The 23,640-nt window shown below is 51.6% G+C and overlaps 1 protein-coding gene across 4 annotated transcripts in view; it reads right to left on the minus strand.

Moving 5' to 3' along the window:
* Window positions 1-3,607: 3,607 nt before the first annotated feature.
* The window catches only part of DKK3 (dickkopf Wnt signaling pathway inhibitor 3), a 48,665-nt gene continuing 28,632 nt past the window's right edge, over window positions 3,608-23,640 (minus strand). For all 4 annotated transcript variants that reach the window (XM_078340516.1, XM_002755055.6, XM_078340515.1 and 1 more), the window contains 4 exons: window positions 9,148-9,240; window positions 7,499-7,643; window positions 6,335-6,491; window positions 3,608-5,251 (listed from right to left, as the gene is read on the minus strand). In XM_078340516.1, coding sequence (XP_078196642.1) covers window positions 5,029-5,251; window positions 6,335-6,491; window positions 7,499-7,643; window positions 9,148-9,240 — 618 coding nt within the window. In that variant the 3' untranslated portion in view covers window positions 3,608-5,028. The remainder of the gene's footprint in view (window positions 5,252-6,334; window positions 6,492-7,498; window positions 7,644-9,147; window positions 9,241-23,640) is intronic.

Here is a 23,640-nt window from a genome sequence, read left to right on the forward strand (position 1 = left end):
TAACAGTTCTGTGTAATTTTTGAAAAACACTAATATTTTGGTCACTAGTAGTCAAAATCTTATGAGGCCATATGTCCTGAAAGACAAAACCATGTGTATGTGTGACTTTCCAGGAAGCTGGTAGAACAGTTTTTATGAGGGTTTCAAAGGAGTTCATGGCCCAAATGAAGCTTGTGGCCACCTAGGTTTAGTGTTCATGAAATTGGAAGATGGTCCTTGATTTTAGTTCCTTTGGGGAAGAGGGAGGCTATGATCAGCATTAATTGTCACAACTTGGCTTTCAGAAACCAGAATACTGCACAAACTCAAGCATGCATTGGAGCATGTGTTACTATTTAGAAAACAGGGCAGCCATCAGTACATCAAGCTAGGAGGGCAAAAGAGAGTTGAGAGGAGTGCTCTGCCCTTTCCCCACGACCGCACTGCCTCTTTCCACCTCCTTACCAGCTCACCTGTACAAGAGGAGAAATTGATCTCGACTGTGAGTGTCAGCTCACCAGGTCAAAAATTGTTACTGGACCCTATAACCCTCCCTCACAGGTGGGCACCAAGCTTCCCTTCCTTCTGCTTTCCATGTTTCCAACTGGCCTCCTCCCCAACTGTTTTTACCCTCTTTATAATGCTTAAGTAACCTGCTTGAAGAGTATTATTTATGGAGATGGAAATATTGATGCTTCCATTTTTTTCATAATTGTGCCAACTGTTTTGTCAAATGCAGTTTCCTACTGGGCAGTGGGCTTATCAAGTGCTCATTACAATCCTATAACTTTTAAGTTATTTTGCATTACTAAGACCATCTTAAAGTTTCAGTGGTTTCATTCAAAGCTCCCCTGAATCTCCATGTAGTGCCTTCTAGATATGCTGTCCCTGCCAGCTCCTGCACCAGCTTGACTGGTGTTGGAAGAGGCCAGGAAAAGCAGGGAAAAGACATGTGCTTACCAGCTCTTAGCAGTGGAGGTGGTGAGGTTTCTGTCCCCTTCTGCCTGGTCACTAGTAACTTTTTTATAGATGTGAACGTAGGTGCCCTGTGGATCCTATCAGCAAAGGACCCAACTCCTAACAGCTTTGGTTGTCCCTTATGAAATTAAACTGTGTCTTTTGCCCACCTCCTAACTGCATACCACTATCCCATGCTGCACTGGTCCCTACCAAGTCTTCAACCCTCAATTTGATCTTCCACGAGTGTCTCAAAGTTCCCCTCAGAGATTTCAGCTAAGGGAATAAAATCTATTCTCCCTCAAGGGAAGTGTCAGGGAGGGAAGAATCTGTTTTCCAAACACCACAATCTCGCATAAGGGGATTTCATCCTCCCTCTGTCATCTTTATACAGGGCAATTGTGCTGCTGGTGCTGCTGCTGCTGAGGTGGCCACTAGGCAAACCCTGTGTGCCGGAGCCCTGCTCCATGGCTGTTTGCCCTCAATTCAGAAACCAATCATTGCTATCAAAAAGTAATCTCCTAAGAGTTAAATTGCATCTCTTGAGTATCTGGAGGGGATGCACAGGCCGCAGGAATACCTAATGCCTTTTTCTCTTCCTGCCCTCGTCCCTCACACTACAGCAGGCCCCTCCCTTTCCTCTTCAACCTCATCCTCCTTCCCCACAGGCCCAGAGAACCGGACTGGTTGGGCTTTATGTCCTGCACACTATAGTTCATCATCCAAATAGCTCCTGTGTCAGAAATGTTTTTGACTTCAAATAACAGAAAAACAGCAGCTTTATTAATACCGGTGGTTTATTTAAGGTGTTCAGGGATGGTGGAGACCAGGATTGTTTCCTCCTCAACGTCAAGGACTCAGACTCTTTGTCTTTCTGTTTAGGCCACGTCCTAAACTGTATCCTGTGAATATTTGCCTGACAGGGCCAAAGAGATTTTGCATATGCAATTAAGGACCTTGACACGGGGAGATTATTCTGGATTATCAAAGTGGGTGCAGTTTGATCACACAAGTCCTCAGAATTGGAGAACCTCTCCCAGCTGCAGAAAGTCAGAGAGCTGGCACTTAAGAAGGATAGAACTGTCATTGCAGGATTTGAAGATGAAGGGGGCCATGAGCCAAGGAATGCCAGTGACCGATAGAAGCTAAAAAACAGCAAAGAAATGGACTCTCCCCATTCCTATTCCAGAGGAATGCAGCCCTGTAGATCACATGATCACCACATGGCTATCCCCAGAGCCAAATGCCACCTCCTGAGCACCATACTGAAAGATAGGGAAAGTGGATGGAGGGCAGGGGCTCCCTTTTTGTTTCCTACTCTCCTTTGGTCAATTGGGGGAAAAATTCCAGAAACTCTGGTAGCCCTTGCCTTACGTTTCCTGGGGCGTGGGCCCAGCCCTAGCTGCTGGGGTTGGGGGGGGGGACTTGGAACAGCTGTTGAGTTTACCTGACAGCAATTGAGTTTATCTGCCATGGCTTCTTGGCAGGAACCCTGGCTCTGGGAGACAGCAGCAGCAAGGTATTGAAGCACCACCTCCACCCAGCCCTCCCCACAGTTCACTCAGGATTGAGTAAACGATACACTCCAGCTACTCAGATGCAGGCTTCAGCTAAGTGTTTTGCAAAGCCTCTCATGTCTTACAAGTCTGTGGCTATCATGACAAGATGGAGCAGCCTACTATACTGGCGTATGCAACTGGAGAAACCTAGTTCTAGCTCATTCACCACAATGTTTTCAATTATTTTTTGGATGATGTAATTTTTAGCCTCCTCCAAACATTTCCTCAAGCTTTTTTTGCCTTCCAGCCACTGCAAATGACCTGGTGTTTCCCCTACATGGCACCTGACCCTTGTGCCTCCCTCCCTCTGCCCATGGCACAGAAAACCCTTTCCTGTGCCCTGTGGCTTCCTGATAAACTCCCATCATCTTTGAAAGCCACTTGCCTGACAGCTCTTCTGAGCCAATTGTTCCACTGAGGCTTCCACAACCACTGTTCCCACATCAGGTTGACTGACTTTGTTCTGTTGTTGCTTGCTCTGGCTGTGTCTCCCTCATGAGACTGGGACGCCTTCAGGGTAGGGACCCTATCTGGCTCAGCTTGGCATCCCAGAGCGTATCACAGCCCCTGGTTCTGAGCAGGTTCTTAGTAGATAGTCGGTTGAGTAATAAGAATGTAGGGTGTTCCTGAGGGTTTTTGACATTGAATAGAGAACAACTCCCTGTTAGTGATCTTAAAAACCACTATAACCTGGGCATACTGTACTAGATGCTCTTTTCATCTGAATTCTACTCTGTCAGTCTCTTTGCACCTCCATTTGTTCATCTGTGAAATGAAGGAAATATGGACTTCAGTGAAGATTAAATGAATGAATATAGGTAGACTGCCTGATTTGGCACTTGCCACGCAGCTGACTTCAACACAGAAGCTCTGATATTATGGTCCCTGTGTTATGGCCCAGAACTGCATTTGGTTGAAGAAGGCTCCCCTAAAACTAGCAGTCATATTCCATTTGTCCCGTCAGAAAGCAGTGAAGCATTTACACTGTTTAAGACAAATTCCCATCCAAAGATAGTTAAGATTCCCAAAATATTTTGATGCTCAAAGAGCTGTGCTTCAGTTGTGTGGAAAATTTGCTTCTATGGAAGAATTTTTAATACAGGTCACTTCTATTTTACTTTTTCTGGCTAAAAGAATTTTATATTTATTCGAAGTCAGAAGGGAAAAGAAATCCGAGAACTACAGAAGAGCAGTTGACATGATTTATGCTTGATTTCTAAATGCAACATGTGTTTATACATAATTTAAAACCCAAAGAAAGCATGCTTATACAATCATGTGCAACTTTAAACTTTAATAACTCTGGATGAATACATGGTGGCAACAGTCCATGACACCTGAAAACATCATTTGTGGAGTGGCGTAGAGTTCAGTGTTTGCAGTCTGCATATTACAACCGTATTTCACACAGCCCTGCTTGGTTTGATTTTCTCCATGTAGTTGATAATGGTCTTCAGTTGCTAAGCGATTCTGCAAATTTCATTTATAATCCTCACCCTACAATTACCTAAGTACTGTTTCTGCAAGTTAATTTATATGCTACAGTCAGTCATGTACCTTCAAAGTTACTAACACAACTGCCAAAGGGGGGCAGTGTCAACACCATTGTCTCCATTAGAAGGAGGGCTGCCCCGCACTGAGAGCACTGGTGTTTCTAACAGAAGTTTAATCTTAGCAGGATTTGAGAATTGGTTTGACCCTAATTCCAGATGTGCATGCCTCAAAAGAAAAATCCCATTCTCCTTTATTTTGGGGAGTGCTTTTGGTGGCACCAAGGCTGGTGTGGGGTAGTGGAGAGAGCACTGAGCTTGGAGTCACAACCAGGTGAAACTGCTCTGGTCTTCACTAGCTGTGTGACTTGGGCAAGCAGCTTGCAGTCTCTAAGCCTCTGAGATCCCTGATGGATGAGGAGAACAATGGCCCCCTCCCCAGGCTGTGCTGAGAGAAGGAATTGATTGTGGATATAAAAACACTGCCCTGGCACAGAGGTAGGAGCTGAGCAAAACTGCTGGATGAATTAACACATGTAATACAGGGTGAACAAAACATTGCGCTGGCAACAGCTGAAGGCGCAGCTTACCTATGCCCATGGAAAGAACTACGTGGAAAATTCATTTGTTGCATTTTTGCCAGATTGATGTTTGCAAAGCAGGGCACTCTTCACATTTCCCAAAACCCATCATGGGGAGACTCCACATTCTTTCCATCTCCTCCTCTAAAACAATTATCAAAGCCATGTAGAACAAATTGCCATCTGCCAACCGGTAGAAGCAAAGCAGCCAATGATCTGGACAGGGGTGGCAGCCTGGCCCTGTCCTTACCCTGCCCAACTTTCCCAAGCACCAGACTGTGATGCCTGGAGAACAGCCTGGGGGAGCTGAATAGCACAGCACCTCATGCTGTCAAGCCAGAGGGGAAAATTTACTGGGAAGAAGTTGTAGGAAGAAGCCTGGTCAGCCCACACCTAAAGCACACACCTGGGGAAATAAATTAGCTATTTCTATTGCACAGCTATCCACAGCCTGGTCCAGATCTAAATCTCTTCCCCTCCCAGCAGTGCAGCGGCGACAGCCGCAGGCTCCCCCAGCGCCATCTCCTCCGTCAGGCTTCGCTCCAGGTCCTCCAGCTCCTGGCGCACCTCCTCCATGAAGCTGCCAACTTCATATTCATCAGGGGCCTCTCTGGGCAGCAGGATCTCCCCATCTTGGTCACGGCTCCCTACAAAGGCTGGCTTGCACACGTACACCAGGCTGTGGCTGGGGAGAGATGGGGCAAAGCCAGGCTCTAAATGTGGGAGCCTGCCCAGGAGAGAGGCCCAGGCCCAAAGCTAAGGTACCCTGACCCTGTGGGGCTCCCAGCCTCCCCTTCACACCCCCTCCTCTCCTGTCTCTTCAACACGCCTCACTTCTCATCGGCTGAAGGAGGCTCACTTTGGGAGAATGTGCCAGCAGGGGGGCAGCTTGCCCTCCTCCAGCACAGGCCTGACCCCCTGTGACTCTCAGGCCTCACAGCCAGGGGCAGGACCCGAGGGCTGTACAGCAGCACCACAGCTCCTCCAAGACCCTGGTCCATTCAGGCCTCCAGGCAGGAGTCAGCCAAACCCTGGAGTGTAGTCTAGACATATGCGGGGAGCCATGGACCCCTGTGGGAGTGGGGAGGAAGAATTCCTATTTTAAAAAGTATTAATTTGATTATTTGGTAGAGATGGGATCTCTCTATGTTGCCCAGGTTGGTCTCAAACCCCTGGCCGCAAGCAATCCTCCTGCGTAGGCCTCCCAAAGCTCTGGGATTACAGGCCTGTGCCACTGCACACAGCCATGGGGAATGGGAGTTCTGCCTGTTGGCCCAGCAGCCCTGGATTCTATTGGGAGAGAAGGTTAAGTAGAGGCTGTGGGGAGGACAGGAAAATGTGCCCCGAGAAGCTGGCCAGGCCCGAGCCTGATGCCCCATGGAGTCTCAGCAGCCTTGGCCACTCCTGGCCTCCCTGTGGCCTCTCTGCCAGCTCCTTTTTCTCTGCTTATCCATCACTGTGGTGGGTCTAGGGAGGGAGTCCAGGCTCTTCTCCACCCATGCCCTCTCCCTGGGCCATCCACTCATGAAACTTTAGCCACCAGCTGGATGAGCCCCAGATCTGTGCCTCCTGGGCAGCCTGGACCCCAGACCCCTGGAACCGACTGCTGATTGGACCCTTCCATCTGAATGACCCAACGACCTCTCAAAGCAATCCTAAAGGGAATCTACATCTTCCCCAGGGAAAACCTGCTCCTGCTCCTGTGCCCCTACTGGATGGCACCTCCTCAGCCCTTGGCTCCCTGAGAGGGAGGGTAGGGGTGCCTCACCTGTGAGGCTGGCAGAGGAGGCCACTGGCACAAGGGCATCGGTCCAAGGCTCCATCAGGCTCTAGCTCCCAGGTGATGAGGTCCAGAAGCCGGCTGGCAGGGTCATGGCAAAGCTCACCCTCCACGGGCAGGGGTGTGCACACAGGGAACAGCAGGCCTGGAACCAGCCCGGAGTCACCCCTGTGTGCCCCATGTAGGGCAGAAGGGTTCCACAGGGAGGGGACAAAGAAATGGAGTGCAACCTCCCACCTCCCACCCTCAACCTCAAAGTGCAGGTTAGGTTTGAAGACATGGAGTGACAGGAAACAAGAATGGCAGCCTAAGCTCAGGAGGGAATGATAAGTAGGGCTGAAGCAGAGAGGACTGCCTGGAAGAGGTGGGCTTTGCTGGATTTTGAGGACCAGAAAGTCTGGAGAAATTAAGAGTGGGGCAAAGGCATTCAGGCCCAGGCACGGCACCAGCAAAGGCCTGGGGTTGAGCTCAGTGGAAAATGTCAGGGCCAGTGAAATTCCAAAATAGGCCAAGGAGTAGTGGGGAGAAAAGGAGGACGGTAAGTGGAGCTGGGTGAGGCTTCACAGGACAGCCTAAGGGGCCTGAACAACGTGGGAGATAGCAGGAGCTGCTGCAGGTCCCAGTGGAGCAACACCCAAAAAGCAGCCCTGTAGGACGATCCCGGAGGCGGCAGGCAGGGGACGACTAGTGGGCTGGGGGTGCAGAGCTGCGAAGGCGGCAAATGAGAGTTCTTCAAACCCTAGTGGGGGTGCAGAGAGCCTGAGCAGACCTCACCTGGGAGAGGCAGTGGGAAGGGAAGGCGGGAGTGGGAGCGGCTGATTCACAGGAAAAAGAACACCTGGGAAATAGGGAGTGGAGGGAGGGAAGGGCTGCTCCAGTCCCACCATCTGGGGGTGTTCCTTCCAGACTGGGCTCTTGCATTCTGAAGTAATTTAGATTTTCTGAGCAACAGGGGTTAGAAAAGGAGGTTGTCTTCCCACTCCGGGCAGAGCCTGTTGGAGTGCAGCACACACTGATGAGTGTCTGGGAGCCTGCCCAAGGAGGTGGGACCCGAACCCGTGTGGTTGGCATGGATGTGGCCCCAGGAGGCCCAGTCTGGTGGAGCTTGGGACAGGGTTTTTTCCCCCAAGCATCTGAGAGGAAGCCACTCACCCCTCTGGAAGGCACAGCACAGCCCGGGCTGGCAGTCCCTCTGGTTGTCGCAGATGGTCCCGTTGCTGCCCCTGGTGGCCATTTTGGTGCAGTGACCCCAGACACACAGCTGGTCTCCACAGCACTCACTGTCCCGGGTGCAGAGCTGTGGAGGAGTGGGAAGAGCCTAGACCTAGCGGCTCGGGGACTGGGACCTGCTGAGAGCCCAGCCTGAAGACACCACAGGTGTGCTAACCTGCGTCCTCCCATTGTAGAGACACGTAGACCAGGCTGAGATGTTAGTGAAAGTCAGCAGGACAGAGGAGGGAGCTTGACTGGCGAGATAACGGGAGTCAGAACACTGGAAAATGGCACTGGGAGGAGTCATAGATCTGGGTCTTTCTTTCTTTGTTTTTTTGAGATGGAGTCTCCCTCTGTGCCCAGGCTGGAGTGCATGATCTCAGCCTCCTGGGTTGGTTCAAGCAATTTCCCTGCCTCAGCCTCCCGAGCAGCTGGGACTACAGGCATGTGCCACCATGCCCAGCTAATTTTTTATATATTTTAGTAGAGATGTGGTTTCACCACATTGGCCAGGATGGTTGGATCTGAGTCTTTCTACGCAGCTTAAGATTTTGCAAAGAACAGCAGAGGGTCTTTGTGGGTCCCCACAGACGTGCCCCTCCCTCTTCTCCTTAGGTCCCTAGGTCCAGGCCTGATAAGGCAAGGCCCAACGATGAGCCTATTAAACTAAGGCCCAGGCCAGCCCAAGATGGGGAAGGCCTATGGGTGCAGGGTCCTGCAGCCACACAGGGCATGGCAATTAGAGAGCAAAGTGAGGTCCCCACAGCTGTGCTCAGTGATGGCACCGAGTAGGGCTGGCTGGGAGTGTAACAGCAGTGGCCTCACCACAGCCAGCCAGGTAAGGTCATAAGAGCCACTCTACTTTCCAAACTTATTAGCATGCTGTGTTACTGTCTGAATAAAAAAAAATGATGAGGAAACGTCTGTGGGTCCATATGGCTTCATCCAAAACGCCTGTTGGGTGGAGAAAGAGTCTCCTTTGCCCTGGCTTCACATTTCCCAGCGTAAACTCCACAGGGGACATGCCCTGGCCTCTTCCTTCCCGGTCGCTCTGCCCTCTCTTATTGGCAGATTGGGAGAAAGATCTCAAAGGTGGGGTGCAGGCCCAGAAGGAGAGCAGCTGCCCCTCTCCCTGCCTGGGGGCTGCCAGAACGTCTCTGTCTACAAAGATGGAGTATCCCCAGGGAAGGAACAGCTGTAGGGATAGCTCCTCTTCCTTCCCTCCCCTTCTTGAATTCCCGGCCTCAAGCAATCCTTCTGCCTTGGTCTCCCCAAGGTTCTGGTTTACAGGTGTAGCCATGGTGCCTGGCTGTCCCTCCCCTTCTCTGCCATCAATGACACAACATGACCAGAGGACATGGGGCAGGATGGGAGTGGCCCTGGGTCTGCAGATGGCTTCCTGTCATCCGAGACTGGAATGACTTCCTGGTCACTCCAGGAGTCAGCCCCTTTGGGGATTCCTCTTGGGTCCTCCCCATTATTGTGAGGCTCTTCTGGGAAGCCCAGCTGAGAACCCTGGAGCCCCTGGCCTTCTCCCCCAGGGGCCTAGGACCCTGATGCCACCGCCCCAGAGGCCCTGGCATACTCACCGTCCGCTGGTCCCGGCACGGCTGGCAGGTATACTGGAAGCTGGCAAACTGGCAGTACTTGCCCAGCCCACAGTCCTCGTCAATGATGCACTCCTAGGGGAGGGCACAGGAGCAGCTGCATCAATGGAGAGCAGAGCAACAGACCCACCGTGCCCAGGAAGGGTTGGGCCCGCTTCCACCCTCCACGCTTGACCCCACAGGCTCAGGAGGGTCAGGAAAGCCCTCCGGACTCCAGTCACTTCTAAGCCTGCCTGGCAACTCAGAGCCTGGAGGATCCCACACCGAATTCACATAATCGCCATCTGTGCGCAGTCCTCCCCCGCCCGCATCCAGGGTGGGAGCACAGGGACTCAGGGCTGGTCTTCCACTCAGAACACATGGATTTAATAAAAAGTGCTATTTTTATTGAGGTCCAGGCCTGCCTGACTGCACAGGAAGGGCTGGAGCCCAGGCCCCAAGAGCCCTGCTAACTGTGAAGACCTGGAGGCAGCAGTAGGGATATCACCAGGGACTCTGCCACATGGCCACAGCCCTGCCCACAGGGAGTGCCCTCAGGGTCCTGGGTCTAGGGTCCCTGGAAGAAGCAAAGGCAGCTGCCAACTGGGAAATGAATTTGAGGAGGGGGCTGGAGTCTAGCCCTCCCAGCCCAGGTGCCATTTACTCAAGGCTGCCAGCTCCACTGGCTGGAGAAATAGGGAGAGGGAGTGGGCAGAGTCTGTCCACCCCAAGGCCTGAGTTGCAGAGCAGGGAGACATGGCCGAGGGCACTGTGGCCCGCCGTGGTCACCGGTCACTGGTCACTGGCAGGAGCAGGGCTGCTTCAGCTCCTGGACCTGGTGTCAGGCTCAGCCCTGGGAACCAGCAGCTTTAACACAGAGGAAGGAGGGCCGGGGAGGAGGAAACGTGATGACAGGAACAGCCACTGATCATCCTTTTGAGATATCAGGCTTGACAGCCCTGATCTGGCTCTGTGACTCCTCCCAGCAGGCAGCAGGTAGGGACTGCCTTCTCTATGTTGCCAGCTGGGAAATGAAGGCAGAGGGGTCCCCCAAGATAATGTGACTAGTTCAGGGTAGAAGGTCTCTTTCCACCACCAGTCCTTGAGTCGAGGGGGTTCAGGGCTCCACATGCAGCAGCCAGAGGTGGAAAGGACCCTCCCGAGGCTGGTATTCTGGGGGCCAGCAGATCTTCCAGAAGGATCTTGAGAAAGGGAGGGACCAGCTCTCCTCTCTAACCCAGAGCATCCTCCCATCCTGAAGGCCGGTGTGGAGACCCACCTGGAAGAGCCTGGACCTCCGACCGCAGCCTCCCGTCCCCTTCCAGGGGCTCTGCTGCTCTCACCAACACTGCAAGTGCTGGCAGCCCAGCAACCAGGAGGCTCCCTTGCAAAGCACTGACACTTTTGTTTCAATTACTTTCCTAGTACCCCTCAAATGTCAGGTGACACCATCAACACCATCACTGTTTTTAAAGATAAAAAAAACTGAGGCTCTGAATAGGGTGAACAGCTGCCAAGTGACGGGGCTGAGTCTCAGCAGAGCCCCAATGGCCAGAGAAGTCCCAGGGCTGGGAGCAAATCACAGATGGGCTTTATCTCAGCCCAGCACACGCTCCTGTGCACAGACACAATTCAGGCTGCTCAGCCGCAAGCCTTCTGACATTCCTTCCAAAGCAGAATGGCAAGAAAATAGAGTGGGAGGGATGACATTTGGGAGAAACGAAGGGCCAACAGGCATGGAATCCCTTCTGTGAACCAGCCATATTTTGAGGGACCGGGGTCACAAAGGTGAATGTGAGGAGGCCTCTGCCCTTAAGAACTGCATGATTCAATTGGAAAAAGAGAGAGAGAAAGGAGAGAAAGAGCCAGTAGCAAAGGAGACAAAGGGTATGAACAGACAACTCAGAATACCAGAAATTCGCCTCTTCAAATAGGAAGGCATTTGACCTCACCAATGAAATCAACCAAGAAATGCAACTTAAAAGAGCAGAATACCATTTTTTCACTTAGAATGGAAAAAATTAGAAAAGCTGAAGGTCTTCATGGTGGGCAGAATAAGCACCCCCAGAGAGGTTCATAATCTATTCCCCAGAACCCATGAGTATGTTGTGTTACACAGGAAGGGAAAATTGGAGGCAGAGGGAATTCAGGCTGCTAATCAGCTGACCTCAAGATAAGGAGTGCACCCGGGATTATCCAGGAGCACCCGATGGAATCACAAGGGACTTTAAAAATTGGAAAGGGAGTAGAGGAAGAGTCAGTGTCAGAGTGAAATCATGCAACAAGATGTCACAAACACTCCGCTGGCCATCGCTGGCTTTGAAGACAGAAGGGGGTCAGGGGCCAAGGAACGGAATCTCGCCTCCAGAGAGGCTCTAAATGTGGGCGCAGCCCTGCCCACACTTCGATTTTAGCCTAGTGGGACTTGTGTTGGACTCTGACCTCCAGAACTGGATAATAAAAAATTTGTGTTGTTTTAATCCACTAAATGTGTGGTAATTTGTTAAGGAATCATCAATAGGAAACTAATATAATATTCAATGTTGGCTTCAGGAAATAGGCATTGCCAAATGCTTTGGAGTAGTTAGAACTGAAGATTCTTTTTAACAGGCAATCTATCAGCATCCATCAAATAGTTAAATGCATAGGTCCTTCGACCCAATCATTTCCCGTCCTGGTGACTACCTTCAGAAACACTTGTCCATATATGTAAATATCTGAGAACAAGAACGTTTAAAGCTATATTCTTTTATTATTTATAATCCAGAAATGTCCGACAAGAAGGAGCTGATTATTGTACAGTCATTTTGTGGAAAAACCCCTCCATGCAGACATTAAAAAGAATGAAGTCGTTCTTTGCATAATGATTTCTAAAACAAGCAAGTGTGAGAACCGTAAACAAAAGCAAGCAAAGGTTGAAACCACAAGCTTTTGTAAAGCACTTCTGCAAAGTGGAATAATACCACACTCGCGCCCGTGCCCAGTACTGTGCCTGGGCACACAATAACCACGTGTTGAGTGGGTGATACCACTTGCATCTTACTGTGGCAAACAGGCTAACAAAATGATGCTCATTAGCAATGACTTGAGAACTAGTGCAAAAAGCATACATTCCATTAACTTGGCTTCTCATTCCCCCAAAAAAGCCTTAGTAGACTTGGACCTTTCACTATATAGTTCCTCTTCCAGATCTTTAATTAAAAGTATGAGCTAAGACTCTTCCAGCATCCATTCCTTGAAGACCCTGCTGTTTACAATTATCCCTCAAGACAAGTACATTTTCCTCCTTAGGAATATCTTCCTTTCCCTACACAGGCTCCTATGCATGATGAAGCATTCCCTTCAAACTTAACTGTTTTTCTAGGTATAGAAAAGAATTTTTTTTGGCATGGAACTTTGCCAAAGACTTTTGAAAAATCTAAATATACCAAAGCTATCGGTTTCCTTTGGGGCATCAGAAACATTTCAGCAAAGAGCGCTGGTAGGTTCATTCCGCATGACTCCCCTCAAGAAGGCTGGAGGCTTTTGTTAAAATAAAGCCCATCCACTTGCCTGGTTGGATGTGCAACTGCCATTCCCAGCAGGAACACACTCTTTAAGAATTGTGGTCATATGGGGGTGGGGGGACTGGGGAGGGATAGCATTAGGAGAAATACCTAATGTAGGTGACAGGGTGATGGATGCAGCAAACCACCATGGCCCATGTGTACTTATATAATGAAGCTGCACATTGTGCACATGTACCCTAGAACTTAAAGTATTAAAAAAACAAAAAGAATTGTGATCATACTAGAAACTTCGGGATTCCAAGGTGCACAAACTGAATCCTAGTTTTGCCACTTACCAGCGGCGAAACCCTAGGCTACTGATTCTACCGCTTTTGAAAACAAAGATGAAGGCAGGAGCTGTTCTGCAGGGCTGTTGTACTGAGTTCATGCTCACTGAACGGTGGCCATAGCAACAGATAGCTATGCATCTGCTCCTCCGCCCTCCGATGCCTGCTCCTGCCATGGTGCACCCCCGCCAGGGGACCAGCTTGTGAGCAGAAAGGCAGGTCTAAAACAACAGGGCCCTAAGGCGTCCACCAGAACGTGACATCTGTCCTGGTCAGCACTTGGGGATCAAACACCTAGTCCTGAGTTACCTACATCCTGAGGGTGTCAAACAGATGGACAGCGGCCTGTATGCCCATCCCAGGGAAGTCCCGGGGCAGAGGGACCTTTCATTGTACAAAGACCAGGCTCTCCATCCAGTAAAGCTGTTTGTATCGATTTTCTCCAGAGGACCTCTAGTAGTGGCGGCAGACCTCACCTTTCCTGTTTGTTTGTTAGAGACCTGAGGAAGAGCTCAGGCCCTGCACCCTTAGCGGAGCTGAGTGGGTGGGTGGAGAGGACGGGTGCCAGTGCTCCCAAGCACAGCCAGGCCCAGAGCTGAGAGATCCAGGTTTTGCTCTTTTCAATGATTCCGATGGCTGTTAGGTGTGCTCAAGGGTTCTGTCCATATTTGGGCCAAGGTGTTGAAGGGGCCTCAGCACCCAACTGGGCGTGGGATGGCTGAGAAGCTGAGATCAGAAATAAGAGGCCTGGGAGGGAAGGTGGGGGCTCTGGGCTTGGGGTCTTGTTTTCGGAAGGAATGAGACCTTGCAGGGCCTCTACCTCTTAGCCCTGGGACCAGAAGAGGGACTCCATTCTGCGACAGGCTAATGTGAAAGGCACGCTGAAAGCAGTTCAGAGGCCGCCCTGCAATCCACCCTGTGCAGGCACGGAGCCCTGGCCCGATGGGGCCACTGGGGCCCCCCACCTGGCACAGTTTCTCTCTAATTCCCTTGACGTAGTCCTTAAACACACTTCACAGATGTGGAAACTGAGACTGAAGGAAGGAATCCGCTGAGAGGTCACCCAGTTTGGTGGGAGTAGAACTGACAGACTCGATTTCCTGCTGGGAGATCACCATTTCTCTCTTGTTCAGTCCTAACTTAGCAATGCCTATTCGGACAGGGCCCTGGGTCCACACATTCCCAGAGACATTAGGCAGGACCTCATGGTCAAGGCCCCAGCCCCTGGGCATCTGGGCCCAAATGTCATATGACTGGAAGACAAAACCCTGTGGCACGGACTTCAGCAGCAACTCTCCAGGCCTGGCCCCGACTGTTTGTCCCCACCCCTCCCTCCCATCCTGCAAGGGAAACCTGACAAACAGCCCAGAAGCTGGCCATGGGGAATGTAGCCATTCAGGGTTGGCTTCTTTGTTGTCTCGAAGAGGGAACTATATTTAGAAAGCTCAGAAGCTGGCGGGAGCGAGGGCTGACCGGGAACACAGCATAGATTTGGCAGGGTTGTTGGGCTGGAAGCAGCGCTAGTGGAAAATGGCAATGGAGCCATTCTGAGTCTTCCATTTTCCAGTTTAGAGTTGATCAGAGGAGAGAGGCTCTAAGAGAGCAGAAGTCACAACTTGGAGGAGGGAGCGGACAACACGCCGAGTCCCTGGGGACTTTCCCTGGGTCTGCATGGGGCACGTGGAGGCACCGCTTCTTTGGGACCCTTCTGCTGCTGCACCTCGTTCCTTGCACTGGCTGTGGATTTCCCACACTTCTCAGGAATCCCAGACACTCTTGTTCACTGGAGGCCCCAAGAAGGAGGCTGCTAGGGATGGATGCCTCCAGGGCCAGGGCCTTCCCTCCCCAAGCTCCTCTCGAGCTCATGGCTCTGGAGAGAACATCGTGAGGGCAGGAGGTGAGGGCCAGCTGCAGATGGAATGGAGGCCCAGGACCTCCACCAACAGGTGCATTTGTCCTCAGAGCTCTGCACACTGTGCAGGAGAGAGGACAAGACTGGGGGCTTAGAGAGTGCCAACCATTTGCCCGAATGTGCTTCAGACATGAGTACAGTGTGCCTTGGATCCCCACAGCCGCCCTGTAAGGTCAGTCACCATCTTAGTCCATTTTTGCTGCTATCACAGAATACCTGAGACTGGGTAATTTATAATGAACAGAAATGTATTTGCTCATGGTTCTGCAGCTGGGAAGTCCGAGACTGAGGGGCCAGCATCTGGCGGGCACCTTCTTGCTACATCATCCCCTGGTAGAAGGTGAAAGGGCCACAAGAAAAAGCAAGAGAAAAGGGAGCCAAACTTTCCCTTTTATAAGAAACCAACCCCCCACAATAACAGCACTAATCCATTTATGAGGGTGCAGCCCGCAGGATCTAAACACCCCTTAAAGGTCCCACCTCTTTATACCATTAAAAGGGGCAACTGAATTCCAACATAAGTTCTGGAGCAGTCTCTGACTGCTGATTCTCCCAGCATGTGCTTGACCCACAGCTGCTGTTCACTAAAAGGACAATTGAAAGTTAGCTGGGCATGATGACATGCACCCGTGGTTCCAGCCACTTGAGAGGCTGAGGTGGGAGGATCGCTTGAGCCTGGGAGGTGGAGGTTGCAGTGAGCCAAGATCACACCACTGCCTTCTAACCTGGGTGAGAGAGAGTAAGACCTCATCTTGGAAAAAAAAAAAAGAATAACGGAAAGAATAAACTGATGAGTGGATGAACCACTGGTCATAGAGCCTCAGAGCCCAACAGTGCTGATGGAGGAAAGTTCCAATTTACACACAAGTCCATAAGAGCACCCAGTCTTTCCAGGGCCCCATCCATTGCCTCTCCATGCCCTGTTATGGATCTGTGACCTCAAATTTCACAGGTTGAAGTCCTACCCCACGGTACTCAGGATGCGACCTTATTTGAAGATGGGCAGCTGCAGATGCAAACAGTTAGGTTGAGGTGGTCAAGGTGCAGCAGGCATCAGTATGACTGCTGCCTTCGTAAAGGGGGATCTTTGGACACAGGCATGCATAGGGAAGATGGTGTGAAGACACAGAAAGAAGAGCCATCTACAAGCCGAGGAAAAAGGCCTGGAGCGCATCCTTCCCTCACAGCTCTCAGATGGTAACAATCCTGTTGGCATCTTGATTTCACACTTCCAGCTTCCAGAACCATGATGGAATAGATTTCTGTTAAGTCATCCTGTTTGGGGTACACTGTCATGCAGCCCTAGCAAACTAATACATGCACCTTCCCCCCAAACAAGCCAGCAGCCCCAATGTCCTCTGTTTTGGATCTTCCATGCACAGTCAGCTCTGTTCCTAAGCCCTCAGTATCTTATTGATAGAAGGTAACAGAGGGGTGGCTAGAGGGGAGGTGCTGGTGCATTCCAAAGGATGTTGAGCCACAGGGACCAGAACAGGGTCTCTTGGCTGAGCCAGGCTCTGGCAGCTCAGCCCCGCACACATTCTGGTCACTGAAGGTTTGGGTGGGGCATGTTATCTGTGGATGGCCGTTTCCTGGCACCCTGGGGGTGGGGTGGTCATGCCAGGCCTTGCATGCTTCCAGGATGAACAGATGGTCTAATTTGTGAGATAAACAAATATCCTCTTCTGCATGTGAGGCGGTTCCCAGAACCTATGGGTGGGGAGGCAGCTTGGCCCAGGCACCCTCCTGAGCAGAGGTGGTCCTCTGGTCAAGAGCCAGCAGTGCGGGTGAAGTGGCCAAGGTCCCGGTTCAACCAGGGCTGGGGCATCCTGGGATGCAGGACTGGCAGTGCCAACACTGGGAGAGTCTGGGCACAGTTCCCCACTCCCCACTGGGCCCCCACACTTCCCTCTACAGGCTTGGTGGCTGCACTTGCCATACTGCTGGGTCACAAGTCAAGACCATGTGGCACAAGTGTGTCGGGGCCATGTAGGGCTGAGACAGGCTTTGGCGTACATGCCTGGGTTCTAATACACATTTGCTTACAAGCTAGCTGATCTTGGTCTAATTACTGAGTCTCTCTGGGTCTCATCTGTAAAGTAGGGAACCTCAGGAGGTTACTGGACAGATTAAGGGAGATAACAGGGGCACAGTGCTTAGTGGCCTCCACGCACTCTACCCCTAGAGCGAATCTCTATCTGCAGTGCTTAACTCACAGCAGAAGCTCAAAAGATGGCCTCTCCTGAGCTTAAGTGTGGGCCAATGGGTTTCATTTGTTAATGAATACGTTTCTGCTGAAAAGGCCCAAAACATCTGGCTTAAGCCAGTGCCCTTCCCATCACCAAGCGCAACCTCCTGCTTCATCCCAGAGCCCTGTGCTCTGGAGGGGAAGGCAAGAGGAAGGAGGACAGCTACATGGAACTACCAGAGGGCCCAGGATGGGCCAACTACCAACAAGGACAAGAAGACAGCAAAGGACAAGAAAAAACAGACACAATTCAATCACGCCTGGGGGCTAGGCCCCTGGGCATCCATGGCCTCAGCTCATCCTCACACCATCCTGTCTTCCAAAGCAAGCAAGAGTAGTCCCACTTGACAGATGAGGAAACTGAGACAGTGCAATGAAGTCACCTGCCAAAATCAGAAGTAAGAAGTGGCAGAGCTGCACTCAAGCCAGGTTCCACTCAGCTGCAACCCAGTGCTTTATGGAGCTGTCCCTGGGAGCTGGTGGACTGGGCTAGGGCCCCAGCCAGCGGGCAGGAGGTAGCAGTGTGAGGCGGGAGGGTCTCTGGTACTCTCAGGGAGATGGAGTGCTGCCAGCGGTGCCTGCTGTAGGAGGGCAGAATCCACAAGGCCTGCCCTGGCATGAGGTGACCGGGGAATTAGGAACAGCGTCCAGGGGAAGAGCAGCAGGCAGCCTTCCTTTTATCCTATAGGATTCCCAAGTCAGGTTTCCCCATTCCTGAGAGTCTATTTTTGACCTTAAAACCAGGCCAGTGGCAGGAGCCTGGAAGACACACATTTGTCTGGAACGCAGCAGGGCTGGATGCTACGTTGTAAACTCTCAGCCAGCTCCTGAGGTGGGGGCCCCAAACCTCACTGAGGGGCTCTCACCTGACCCGCCGCAGAGACTGCCCCGTGGAAAAACCCAGGCAGGGGCCAGGAGCCCATCAGTGCCAGCTATTATTATTCTGAAGTGCCAGTGTCTGCAAAAGCCTGGCTTGCCTGGGGCTGCTCCCACTAATTTTCTTCCCCAAGTCACACAGCCCAGGAAAGAGGAAAATGCACCCCCAGCAGCACCGCTTGGCACCCCCGGGTATGGGGAATGCTGCTCCTCAGGCTTTAGTGCCTGTCATGCCTTGCTCACTAAGGAAACAGTCCTGGAGTTCTCTCTCTCCTCCTATCCTCCCTCTTCCCCTTCCAATATATACAGCTCCCACCTCCGGGGCTCCTCTGGGAGCCTCCTCTCTTTGTCAGTCCCTGGAAAAGCTTGTTCCCTCCTCCAGGAATCCTGTCCGGCTGCCAGGCCACAGAGAGCCAGCCCTCCACGCACAGAGCCTTCCAACATTCTTTCAGCCTGAGTGGCATTTCCTCTCGAGAAGTGAGACCCATATTTAACTCCAAAGGAAGTGGCTTGTCTCTACTCATCTGAGTGCCCGTCATCCCGCCTGGGTTTACAGCCGTGGGGAGAGCCCTCTCTACCCACTCCCACCAGCACTTCTCCGGGGACTTAGGGTCTGCACAGCCCCCACCACCTATCCAAAGGCACGCTGTATGGCTGGAGCCGCTGAGCCTGGCCTGCATCTGTTCTTCCCCAGACACACCGAGCCCACAGTTAGCGCTCCATATGCAGAAGATCAGGAGGCTGACAGGCATTTCAGGCCCAAATGCACTGACACGTGCAGCAGCACCTCCCGGCCTCTTGGCGCCACCGCCTCCTCAATGGCGCCTTGTTCCACTTGCACGGGACCTCTTAGTTTAGGGGCCTCAAAGTAGGGAACCTCATGAGGTTAACTGCCAGATCAAAGGAGATTTAGCCAGATTTAGCAAATAAAGTGTATTTAAATTTTATTTGTCAGATTTAGCAAATAAAATTATAGGATGCCTGGTCATATTTGAATCTCAGATAAACAATGAATAATATTTTCATATAGTATGCCCCAATTATTGCATGGGACAGACTCATAGCAAAAATTCTTTTAGTATTATACAGGGTTTCTTGTATTTTTATCTGCCGATCTGATCAACGGGAAGGTTCAACAGGTATGTTTCTTGGGGTTGGCCTTGAGTAGGAGAAGGTTGAGGAGGAGGACTTGGTGGCCATAGAAAGAGAGGTGGCCTCAAAGACATCCATGAAGATGAGCCAACAATGACATTGGGGTGCCTGCTCCTGACCCCAGGCAGGAGTGGACGACACAGCACTCCATGGGGGAGGCTGGGAAGCACTGCCCTTCCCCCAACCCCACCCACTCGCCACCTGAGATTCTGGCCTGTGCTTCAGGGGCTCTGTGAGCACATGCAGCTTTTCTTTTCTTTCTTTAAAAAAAAAAAATTGTTTTGTTTTTAATTTTTTTTGATAGAGCTGGAGTCTCTCTCTGTTGCCCAGTTTGGCTTCAAGTGATCCTCCCACCTCGACCTCCCAAAGTGATGGGATTACAGGTGTGAGCAACCATGCTCAGGTGCAGCTTCTGTGCTTAGAGAAAAACCCTCCGGATTCTGTGTGATGATAGGGGTTGTCATGAAACAATCATAGCCATAGCAGCCAACGTTTATAATGCTTCCTATATATTGTTCCCAGAGCTGTCCTGGATCCTGAGCATTAACTCATGTGATCGCCAAAACAATCAACTATGAGAGGACCGTTATTCCTTTTTATTTTACAGATGAGGAAACTGAGGCACAGAAAGGCTGAGTAACTTGCCCAAGTCACACAGCTGGAGCTGGGATGTGAAGCAGGAGGCTGGCTTTCCTGCTAGGTCAGGCAGCAGATGGGGGCTGGGATCCAAAAAGATGGCCAGGCTGAGTGTCACATGGTAACAAGAGCAGCTACAGAGGTCGGGGACGGGTTCCCTGACACAAGGAAAGGCACAAATCATGGCAGTGACAGCCTCAGACTTTCCCCAGGCTGACTTTTCCCATCCGCTCAGGGGCCTTGGCCTCTGTTCCCCAACCCGCAGGCAGCCCCAACTGTCCTACCCTCGTGTCAGGAAATGAAGGCTGGGCGGGGGAGCCCTGGCAGGAGCAGCCCCTCGCAGCTGTATCTGCTCAGGGCTCACAGGCCTTTCAGCGGCTGCAAACTCCAGGCTGCAAACCTTTCCCAGCCTACAGTATCTGGATGGCGCACAGGAGAGCCAGCCCAGGTCAGTGTGAAGTCCCCCATGTGACTCTGGGAGAAATGCTTCCGGTCACAGGCAGAGAGCCAAGTTCTCACCAGGCTCCCAGGAACTGAATCCGGATGTGGATCCCAGGAGATGAGTGCCAGAGGGACACGAAGCTGGCTTCACTCCTAACTCTACCCTCCTGAGAAGTCTCTATTTCTGCCCAGCTCCTGCTAAGGCCAGGAAATTGGTGGGGAGGGGTTCTGGTAGTTTGGGGGTCACGGTCATGCAGGGTGTCCTCCCATGCAGGGAAAAGCCTTCGCTACCCTCACAGATGCTCCCACCAAGTAATACCTTATTCTCAGCACAATGTGGCAGCACGGAGGCCAGCATCCAGCCACCAGCCTGCCACCCTCTCCACTAGACTCCTTTCTGCAGCCCTAGTTAACTGCCTAAAACACAAACCTGATTATGCACATCCTTGATCATAATTGTTCAGAGAGCTGCTCCAGCCCAGGGGCCCTGGAGAAAGCTGAGGATTGCACAGAGTCAATCAACACATAATCGGAGGAGACAGCCTGCCTACCAGGCCCTGGGAACAGTCAGCCTGCATTTGTGATTCTGGCGTCATAAAAGAATGTGACAAGGAGGGAGACAGTGAACAAAAGGTATGTCCCCAGTAACCCAGGGAGAGGGAGGCCTGGAGTTCCAAGGCAGCTCTCTGCTCTTACTGCACCAGGCACCCTAGAACCCATGATGTCCCTTCAACCATCTCAAGCTGCCTTGGCTCTAATTCTCACCCACCCAGCAATCTACGGACAACCAAACTTGACCCCCAGGACCCTGACACCACATCGGGGGCATCCTGGATGGGGGCCCCACATTCCTGCCACTGAAAAGAGATGTTCCTCACCCCTGCCAATTAATACCTTCTGCTTTTGGTTTATACACTAGGGAGGTCGGAATTTAGTTAGCAAAAGAGCTGAGAAGGTCCGGTGTCTGAATCTGGACTCTAGCAAATTGACCAAGGTCATGAGTTCCCATAAGACTGTCGCCCTGAGCATATTCTGCCTTGCAACTGACTATCTCTCCACCCTCTCCAGCAACCATAACCCAGAGTCCAAACTGCATGGTATACAGAGCTCTTAATGGTCAGCTCCCAACTTGTTTTCCAGACTGATTTTTCTGACCTCCTTAGGAACCAGATTTTGGTCCCATGCTTTTATAATGCCCTTACCTTCCCTATCTGTCAATTAATCTTTAAGAAGCAGCACAAGAATGTCTCCTCCCCAAGGAAGCCTTCCCTGACATTCCCACTGGGCAGCTAGTGCCTCTCTCCTGAGTGCTCCCCAGCCCTCAGTACCCACCCCAGTTGGGCACCCAGTTGGGTACAGAGGGCAGGGGTGATAAAGACAAGAATAATATTTCAGAGCTAAAAGAACCAGCAGGTGGTTATAAGACTTGCCAAGACTCACACTGGGAAAGCCAAGATTCATATGGGAGGGCGGCAAGTGTCCACATTTGGCTTTTATCTTTGAGGGATGGCCCTGTCCAACTGACCCATGGCTGGTTGGTCACTGATGTCTCCAGGCAACCCAAGGAGGGGAATGCCTCAGTCTCTAAAGCCCCCAAGACCTGCACTGAAATCACTGGCCTCTTCTCCACCCAGAGTACTCATAGCTTCTTTGACCAGGGGATTGCTTCTAGAAGCAAAATAGTAGGGGCTGGAAGGGCAGCATACCCACACCTCAGTCATACTGTCCTCATCCTAGCAGAGCACTTGGCTCTAATGACTCACTTCTAATAAACTAATTGTGGAGGAAGAAATGCTGTATAACTTCAAGGCTGGGTTCTAAGAGTCAACACAGCTTGCTTTTGGCTCTTTCCCTTGTCAGGTGCCTGCCCTTTAAACCAAGCCACCATGTTGTGAGGAAGTCCAGGCTACATGAGGAGGCCAACAGTACCAGCTAGGGTCCTAGGCAACAGCCAGGAGCCTGGGTGAAAAGAGGCTCTAGATGGCTCCAGCCCTGGTCATTGAGTCACCCTGGCTTCAAGTCAGAGGTCTCAGACATTATAGAGCAGAGACAAACCATCCCCATGGCATCTGTCCAAGTTCCTAACCTACAGATTCCAGGAACATAATAAATGGTTGTTTCATATTGCTAAGTTTGGGGTAACAGATGCCCAGAACACAGTGCACCCAAACTCACCCTCTGCCTTGCCAGCCTACTTGCTGGCACTTTTAAGGTGATGGTCTCAGGGCTCGGCAGCTATCACCAATGCCCATGGGGATGGCAGGGCCTGCTCCCCTGCAGCGAGGCTAACCAGAAGCATAACCATGGTGGGGTTTGTGCCCTCAGCAATCACACAGTCATCTAGAGAAAAAAGGCCTGTCTCATATCCCTCTGCCTTATCCCTCTCTCCATCCCTCCACTTTATAGCTCTGTGGCTGATGTCACCAACTTTTCCATCTCACTTTGATCCTGCCTGGCCTTAGCTGGAACCCCCAGGCCTTCTTGTTTGCTCTCCAGGCCAAACAGTTCAATATTATCTTCCAGGGCTAGGCAGCTCTCCCCACCGTGCAGGGTCCAGCAGAGCTAGCATTCCTATGAACCTGACTTTTCATAGGTTATCTGTCCTTGTGGATGTCCTGGTCTCTGGGTCAGCTGCTGCAGGTGCTCCCCATGGTCCTGGTTGGTCTCTGAGGAAGAGACCACCCCCAGTCCCAGCCTTGACCCTGTGATGCTGTAAGTCCATGATGAGGGCCTCTCTTTTAAAATAAATGTGCTGGGCAATGAAGAGCAGAGATCTGGAGATGCCTCTGGGGAGTGCTATGGACGCTCCAGGGTCATCGAAGGAGTCACAGGGCTCCCTGACCACAATGTGTCAGGGGCAATGGTGACAAGCTGGCCTAGAAGAAATACTGGAGGAGAGAGATCTGGGGAATCGTGACAAGCCCTCCTAGGGGAGATGACAGGCCTGCTGGGTAAAGGGTCTGGGTGACATGCCAGGTTTCCTAGGAGCTGGCAAGCTGGCAGAAACATGTCCCATGAGCTTCCACATGGCACTGTCTGAAGGGTGGCACCTGCTCTACCCCAGCCTCTCCTCCACGTACTCAGCCACCTCCACAAATCTCCCTCGCCTTCTCTTACTCCTTTTCTGGCTTTGGGGTGCAAACAGAGCTCTGACTCACAGCTTCATCCATATCCTGCATCTTCATGTCTCTAGTCCTCAGCCACATTTTGCAATGCACCAGAATCAGCGGACCCCTCAGAGCTGACATCTGCCCCAGGCTAACAGTGTTCAGTGGTGGAGGACACCAGCGCCCCACCACAGCCACAGAGTTCTGGGCTTTCCGGCTTCCACAGGCCAGGGAGACCACAGCCAGTCCTCGGGCCACAAATGAGGATGATGTTCCCACACAACCGTGG

Source organism: Callithrix jacchus, chromosome 10, assembly GCF_049354715.1.
Source record: "Callithrix jacchus isolate 240 chromosome 10, calJac240_pri, whole genome shotgun sequence".
Lineage (NCBI taxonomy): Eukaryota > Metazoa > Chordata > Mammalia > Primates > Cebidae > Callithrix > Callithrix jacchus.